The sequence below is a fragment of the Cebus imitator genome, unplaced genomic scaffold, assembly GCF_001604975.1.
Source record: "Cebus imitator isolate Cc_AM_T3 unplaced genomic scaffold, Cebus_imitator-1.0 Scaffold491, whole genome shotgun sequence".
NCBI lineage: Eukaryota > Metazoa > Chordata > Mammalia > Primates > Cebidae > Cebus > Cebus imitator.
This window is the reverse complement of record NW_016107806.1, coordinates 90825-99444: the sequence shown is the minus strand read 5'-3', so window position 1 is coordinate 99444 and position 8620 is coordinate 90825. Positions and strand designations below refer to the sequence as shown.

The 8620-nt window shown below is 42.0% G+C and overlaps 1 protein-coding gene across 1 annotated transcript; it reads right to left on the bottom strand.

The window, feature by feature from the left end:
* Positions 1-269: 269 nt before the first annotated feature.
* Positions 270-812, bottom strand: LCE6A (late cornified envelope 6A). Its single transcript, XM_017513501.2, has one exon. It carries the CDS (start codon positions 724-726, stop codon positions 484-486), a length of 243 nt encoding a protein of 80 aa, XP_017368990.1. The 5' UTR covers positions 727-812; the 3' UTR covers positions 270-483.
* Positions 813-8620: the final 7808 nt, after the last annotated feature.

Here is an 8620-nt window from a genome sequence, read left to right as displayed (position 1 = left end):
ACTTACATATGTAAACACAGAGGCCAGTACACAGTAGGTGCTCAACACATGTTTATTGAATTGTCGTCTTTGGTGCTAGAATTATGCAAAGACATAGGTCAACGGCTGTGAGGCTGTTTGAAACTGGGACATAAATCCCAAAGCATCTGCTTTTTAAAAATACCATCAGCTGTCTTAGGAGGAAGGAGGAGAAGCAACATCCACCTAGGTTGAGGTGGGGGTCTCAGCACAACTGAGCAGGGGTCTTAACAACTCACAGAAGTCAGGGCTCCAAGTAAAGCAGCTTTATTGTTGCTGAGCTGAAGGGGTGAGTGGAAGAGAGCAGTAGCAGCGTGGCTCAGCCTAGTTCTAGCCTCTGCAGAACTGGGGATCAGGAAGTGTTTCTCAGCCCAAATGAAAGGTTGAGGGCCTGGCTTTCCAAGGGGGAATTAGCACCCAAAGCTGGGGTAAAGCCACTGCCCCTGTGCCTCAGCTCTTCTGGACTCAGTCACCGATGCATTCTTCCTCTTTGCAGCGGTAGGTCGTGCCCCCACTGAGGCAGCGCAGCTTCCGACGAGCCCTCCTAGGCTTCTGAACCTCAGGCCTTTGGGAACTGGGATGACAGCCTGCTGATTGGGGAGCACCACCAGGAGTCAGGCAGGGAGCCAGGCAGGGGTTTGAGCATTGGGGAGGGGAGCATTGGAGATCATTTGGAGGCTTCCAGGATTGCTGCTTCTGCTGTGACATTGCTGGGCTACAAGTCAAATCTGGAAGAAAAATCGTTCTGTCAGGGACCCAGGCGGCCTGGGCTTCTGCTTCCCTCCTGCACGAGCTGGAGCTGTCAAAAATAGAGACCAGCATTTGCAATCCACTGAAATCCATCTCAGGAGGAGAAAAACAACTTGAAAGGACTAAATATTTGGGGAGTAAATCTTCCCAGGGGACTCACTTACTAACAACCATGTTACTGATATATGTTTCCTCTAAAAAAAAAAAAAAAAAGACAAATTGTACCTAGTTGAGCTGACAGTTTACTTTCCCCAGGCCAATGTCCACCTGGTCAAAGAGAGCCAAGTCTTTGCTCTTTCTTTACCTGGTATGATTCTGTCCCCAGACTCCTGAGTCTGACTGTCCCTTCTCTGCTTTTCTAGCCTTCTCATTTCTGTGGCTTTCTCCCGTGATAGATGATTTGGGGCCTTTATTTTTCAGAGACCTAATTCTCTTCCCTTCTTTCTACCTAAGCATCTCCTACCTAATTTTTCAGCTCCCTTGGAAGAGGTAAGAGGAGAGATCAGGGCTGCCTTAGCAGCACTTGAGTTACATGCAAGTGTCTCTTCATCCAGAAGTAGCCTTACCCTAGAGGAAGATGTGTGGACAAGTTATCCCCGGAGGAGTCTGGAGGCCTTGTGTTGCCAGGAAGTAAGAGGCTCTTTTTTATATCCTCCAGTTGAAGCCTCCAGGCCACATGCTATTGGAGGACAGCCGTGGAGTGGATGATTGATCTGGAAATTTCACAATTCCCAGTGCTAGATTCCTCAGCTACATGTAGCTGGGATGTGATTCAAAGGCACCTGCATGTGGATGAGGGAGCAGAAGGCTGGGGCCTTGAGATTGGCCTAACTACAGGAGGATACACCGGCCAAGTCTGGATGACATCCTTTGGGGCTGGGTGGGTTGAAGCTGCTGTTGAATTCTATGTAGAACTGGAGGGAAAAATCAGATTCAACATCCCCCAGGGTCTGAGGAAGAAACTCATTGTCTACCCCCACCCATCATCCATGACTGCCAGCATCTCATTCCATGCCATCACTTCCATGGAGATTGGCCCAGTGCCCCTCCCACATCTGAGTCCTGCATCCTCTCACCTTTATAGATACATCTCTCAGTCTTCAGCATTGCTTTGGGTCACGTGACCAAGATACATATCCTATCTCATCTATTAAACTGTTATCTGATGACAGGGACCTTGCCTTCATCACTTCTGCATTCCTAGAGCCTGATGTTGTGTTGTCCCTGACACAAAGACAATGCTCATTAGTATCTGTTGAATGAAACAGTCTATGCACCATTAGAAAAGACCTCGTGTTTCAGGAGAACAAAAAATAGGAAGAAAATAAAGCCCAACTCATTTTGTTTTTCAGATCAGACCTTGACTTTTTGTTTCCATCATTCTCCCCTAAGGCACTTGTGAACGCCCTTTCCAAGTACAGGGAGCTCTGTGGGTGGCCCTCACCTTACACAACAGGCTGAGCAGAGGGTGGAAAGTAAAACCTTCACACACCTGCTGCCTCTTAAATCAGAAAAGGGAGCTGTTCTTGGAATTATCAAGGGACATTGTGGTTTTAAAAGCTTGCCACAGAGTGAAAAGTTCTTCTTCACCTTTCATGAAAATTGAGATCATCGTGTTTTGGCAGTGCTTAAATTGGGAACATTCTCATCTAAATACAGTCCTTCACTTATGGATGCTTCCATCTCAGAATTGCTCCTGGTGTGTACAGCTAAGTTAAAAGGCACCGATGAAACTCCCTGCTGCTCAAGTCTGTGCCTCACCTGCCTCTGCCTACCTGATGCCTGACACATAGTAGGTATTCAGGAAACAGTTGGGTAAATGAAAAGATGAGCAATTACAACAAACATTCTGACTGTAGGGGCAGTCCTCAGAGGCCTTCAAATCACATATATGACAAATGTGAGTAGGGCTGGAGTGTGGGAGAGGGGATGGAGACCAGGGTGTAGCACAAGGCATAGGACTAAGCCAGAAAAGGAGCAGCTGTTAAACCCCAAAACCCAGCAGGACAGGATCGTCAAGTCTTAACTGCTTCATCTGGGAAAGCTTTGAGATGCAGTTTGAATGGAGGAAGAAAAGATCTTTGTGAGTGAAACAGCAGGTGGTTGAATGGTATGAAGCCTCACTCACCCTGTTAGAGCAGAGCCCTGGAGAAACAGTGCCTGATTTAGGGGGCCTCATGGATTAGACCCCCAACTTCCTTCACTCCCTACTCCCTCTTATCTCTCCTTCTCTTTCTCCTCCTCCTTTTTTCTCTCTCCTTCTCTTTCTCCTCTTTTCTTCCCTCGGACACCAGAAATAACTCTGATTGCCTCTCAAAAGTGCTTCCCTTGCACTAAGCATTGGTGGGAAGGCAGAGCAACTCTGTCTCAATGTACCAGTTGCTCCTCTTTCCCACCCAAGACCTGCACCACGTAAAAACATGCTTTGGACACCTCACACATCGCAAATGCATTTCTTTGAGGTTAACTAGTAAGTACTCAATCCTTACTGTCTCTATCTAGGGCTGAGGGTTCTTTCTAGGGCTTCGGCTCTAGGCAAACTGTACTTCCTGCCTCCCCTACGTCTCTCCCAGATCACCTCCCATAATAAATTGTCCACAGAAATGTCTAAGCCTGCTTGTTTTCAGTACAGTGAATTTCATCACATATAGGATGGAGTATGTTTAGCATCTAGATTTGCCCAGCTCATAAAGTGAGCCTGTTTGAGGCCCGTGAGCTGCACTGTCTTCCAGATAGACTTACAAGTCCAGCCAAGTGTCCTTTGTAGGGACATTGATGAACCTGGAAACATCATTCTCAGCAAACTGACACAAGAACAGAAAATCAAACACCGCATGTTCTCACTCATAGGCGGGTTGAACAATGAAAACACATGGACACAGGGAGGGGAGCATCACACACTGGGGTCTGTTGGGGGGAAATAGGGGAGCGACAGCAGCGGGTGGGGAGTTGGGGAGGGATAACATGGGGAGATATGCCAGATATAGGTGATGGGGAGGAGGGCAGCAAACCACATTGCCATGTATGTACCTATGCAACAATCTTGCATGTTCTTCACATGTATCCCAAAACCTAAAATGCAATTGAAATATATATATATATATATACACATATATATATAATTAGGACCACAGAGATATTATGTTCTTCTTTAATCCCACTCCATCTCTATTCCTGGTTCAGATTGTGTAAGTATAATTCTGTGATTGGATATTTATTAAGTCCCCACCGAATACTGGATACAAGAAAAAATAAGAACTCCATATCATGTTTCAAAGCTTTCACTCCAGACGGAATACAGACAAATTAACAGGTGACACAAGACTGTAAGTGAAAGATGAGCAAATAGGCAACTTGCAGTTGTAGGTTGAGAATAGAACTAGTCCTCTTAAATGTACCAAATTACAGTGATAGTGTCTCATGTGATGTGTCTCCCACCGTTATCAAAGTCCCATCCTGGTATGAAGACAGAAGCCCATCTCTGAGAATAATCCCATCTCATTCCTGGTCTCTATTCATGAGAGCAGCAGATATCTCCAGATCCCCAGCCTCAAATGAAGTTGCTTGGCCTCCCAAGTGTCTGGGTTTCCCTTCAGTCAATTTCTCTCTGGTATCCCAAATCATTTGGCTATTCCTGTAGTAACTCCTCAAACATATTTTTTAAATCTCTTTTATTTTGCTTTATGCTTTTATGAATAATTTCCCTGACTGTTAAGTGTTCTTCCAGAATGCTCTGATGTCTTCAGGATAAATTTAAATTCCTTTGCCAGCATTCAAGTCCCTGTGTATGCTTACTTGAACCTATCCCATCACTTTATGCTTAACTTCTAGAACTTCCTTTTACTACCTCCGCCTCTTCCGAATACATGGATTTATTATATGGTGAACTGGCTTTTACCTTTGCTGATGTCTGTCTGTGTCCGTCTCTCTTTCTTCCTCTCTTTCCCTCTCTGTCTCTTTTTCTTTCCTCCTTTTATTTCCTCAGCCCACCTGCCTGCCTTTCTTTCTCTCTTTCTCTCTCTTTTTCTTTCTTTCTTTCTTCTTTCTTTCTTTCTTTCTTTCTTTCTTTCTTTCTTTCTTTCTTTCTTTCTTTCTTTCTTTCTTTCTTTTTTTTCTTTCTTTCTTTCCTTTCTTTCTTTCTCTTCTTTCCTTCTTTCTCTCTCTCTCTTTTTTCTCTTTCTTTCTTTCTTTTTTTTCTTTCTTTCCCTTCCCTCCCTTCTTCTCCTCTCCTCTCCTCTCCTCTTCTTTTCTTTTCTTCTGTCTTTCTTGTATTTCCTGGTTCCTCTTCTGAGAATACTTCAGAGGGCCAGTCTAAATCCCATGTTCTCTGTAAAGACTTTCTGGACAATGCCTGGCAGGGAAATTCATTCAGAGCATTTATTGCTTGTTATTCATATAATTTATTATCATAAACAGTTATACTTGCATGTGATATTGTTAATACCTTGAACATGGGACTGTGACCTGCATATTTCATGTCCCATTTCAGCATACACATGGTTCATTACAGTTACTAGTTATTAGGTTTGTTAATTACGAAGTTTTTAAAAATCCCCATCACAAACATTTGCAAATAACTTCACAGTTTACAGAATGCTTTTCAAATGTTCCTGAGTCAGTTAATTCTAATGAAATATGGACTCAGCCCATGACAAAATCAGATACTTACAGTGAGGTTGAGATTGTCCACATCACACTGTGGACGCCTCAACTATATTTCCTGAACATTATTATATTTTTACCTAGACTGTCCCAAGGAGTTTAGTTTGAGGGGAGTGTTCAGAAAAATCTATATAATGTTTTCTATAGGTACTTCCTATTTTAGAACCCAGCCCTGCTTATGTTTTCTTAGGAGGAAGGGCTGAGAGATCTCATCCTACCTTTTGTTCTTCAGGTCGGATGGTATGCAAACCACAAATTATCCCAACTTGTACTCAAGACTATAACATCGTGAGGACTGGCTTGTTCATCTAGACCAAGCCTGTTCAACTCGTAGCCTGTGGGCCACATGTGACCCAGGACAGCTTCGAATGTGACCCATCACAAATTTGCAAACCTTAAAACATTATGAAATTTTGTGTGTTTTGTTTTGTTTTGTTTTGTTTAGCCCATCATCTGTTGTTAATATTAATGTATTTTATGTGCGGCTAAAGATAATTTTTCTTCTTCCAATGTGGCCTGGGGGAACCAAAAGATTGGACACCCCTGAAGTAGACCATTGGGTATAAGTGATTTGGTTTCCATTTCAATAGAAAAAATTGTCATTGGCAAAAGAAGGGCTTAAGGTGGTGTTTTCTTCATCAAACTAGTAAATCTCTTTTTTCTCTCTCTCACTATCCAGAGAAAGAGGAGAGAAAGCTTCTAAGATTTAGAAGAAAATAATTAAAACTGTGTTCAGAGCTTAGGTTGTTCACAACTCTTTATTAAAACTTCTAAAGAGTAAATTATAAAAGAAATCTGTGAATACATAAAATCTCAATTCAGAGTATTTTTTTAAAAGCCTTGTAGAAAACCTAAAACAAATGAAATAAAAAACCCTTTAGGGAGGACTTTCAGAACACTGCCATGAAGAACTCCTCAGACCCTTTCCCTAGCAAAACAATTAATACTTGAAAAAAAATTAGTCTTCGTAAATTGTCCTAAGGGTATACAGAAAATTAAAACCATTTATTCAAGAAAATCTACTAAATCATAGTAACAATGGCAAGAGTCTGTAGCACTTGAATCACAACTTGCACCCTCCCTAATCTCTTCCTGGGCATGATGGTAGCTCTACTCTAGGAAGATGCAATCAATAAGATAAGGCTTCATTCCCTTTTCGCTCCAGATCATGATCTTCGGTGTCTTCCTGTGAGGGGGAGGCTGTCAGCACTTCTTACACCTCTGCCCCTAGTTCTGTGGCATAGAGGGTAAATTCCAGGAGGGGAACTCTAAGAGATTGGGGGCTTTCTTACTCTGCCATCTCCCACTCATGGGGCATGCAGTAAGTCTATCTCAGGTGCAGCAGGGCAAGAATATTGAGACACCAAAGGCCTTAGTCCCAGCTCATTTGTAGGGTGGAGGGTTGATGGTGGGAGAAGCAATCCAAGAAGAGAAGAGGTTGCCACCCCATTAAAGTACTCTGCTCATGAATTAGCAGGGAGCTCCAGGAGACATCTGCCTGCAGCTCAGGAGCAGTGGCTAAGAGAATTTGTCCAGGGAAGAGGAAGGCCAGAAAACCCAGAGAACTCCAAAGCTCCCACGAGAGGAACTGACTATATTTGGAAAAGAGTGTGGGGATGTTGAAGCCTAAAGGCAATCTGGTAAATAGGAGATATTTTGTTGGCAAGCATTTAAGAGGAGGTGTTGAGTCATAAGAGCAATAGGCTGAACAACAGGGCAGCTTGTTTACCGGAGAAAACCAAGGAAAGTGAGGGCTAAGCAGAGTCTTCCTGGGTGTAGAACAAATTTCAAACCTGACCTCAAACACCACTCTTGCAAAGGGACCTGGACTTAATTGGATCCAATTATGAAGGAGTTTATGTACCAGGACATTGTCAAAAATAATAAAGCAATCTGTCAGCAATTAGTGAAGCCTAACAGCTGTGTGTGATGCCCACAGCGATAGCTTAACACAGAAATCAGGGAAGAGATAAGCAAAGAGAGCTCTGCTAAACCTACTGTCATTCAGGGTAATGTGAGCAAGCCCAGGGCTGAGCCCCCTGAGGAGTGACATCAGAGACATGACACTTCAGGAGAAATAGACTACACTAATATAGTCTATCGAAATGATCAAACATATAAACAAGCAACAGCGCACCCTGAGGGGAGAGGAAGATTATAATACAGAGCTGCTACATTCTAATGTCTAAAATAACCACTTTTAAACAAAAAAACATATGATACATGCAATAAACTGGAACGTATGACCCTTATACAGGAAAAGAAGCAATGAACAGAAACTTCCCAGGAGAGGGCCCAAAGGCTGGACTTAAACGAAGATTCCAAAGTAGCCATTGTAGCCACTTTTAAAGAATTATAGAAAACTGTGCTTAAAGAAGTAAAGGAAGGTATGGTAATGTTTATAAAACAAAGAATGTCAATAAACAGGTAGAATTTTTTTTTAAAGAACTAACTTGAAATTCTGCAGTTGAAAAGTAAAATAATTGAAATGAAAAATTCACTACAGAGGCTCAATGATATATTGAACTGGCAGAAGAGAGAATCAGCAAGTGAAATGGATCAATAGAGATTAAGCAATCTAAATAACAGAGAAAAAATGATGAACAAAAGTAGGCAGAGCCTCAGGAAAATTTGTGACACATGGACGCCAACATATGCGTAATAGGAGCAGAAGAAGGAGTGGATAGAGAGAAAGGACACAAAACAGAAAAAAGTTCAAAAATAATGATGTAAAATTTACTAAATTTGATGAAGAACATTAATCTATTCATTTAACAACATCAGCAAACTCAAAGTAGGAGATCCACAAATATATTCACATCTAGAGACATCATAGTAAAAGTATAGGGGAAAAAAAGCAAAGAGAAACTCCTGAAAACAGTGAAGGGAAACTGATTCCTCACTTACAGGGGAACCCCAATAATATTTATAACCCCAATTATATTTATATCAAAATCAATAGAAGCCAGAGGCATGGGAATGGCATTTTCAAAATACTGAGAAGAAAAACAAAAAAACAAGAATTAAAACAAAACTGTCAACTAAAGCCACACACAAAGAACAATGGAAGAGAATTGTCAAAAATAAACCATAAATCGATGGTGATTGATTTTTTGACAAGGGTGCCAAAATTTTTACTGTTTCAATGAGGAAACAGTAGTCTTTCAACAAATAATGCTAAGGCAACTGG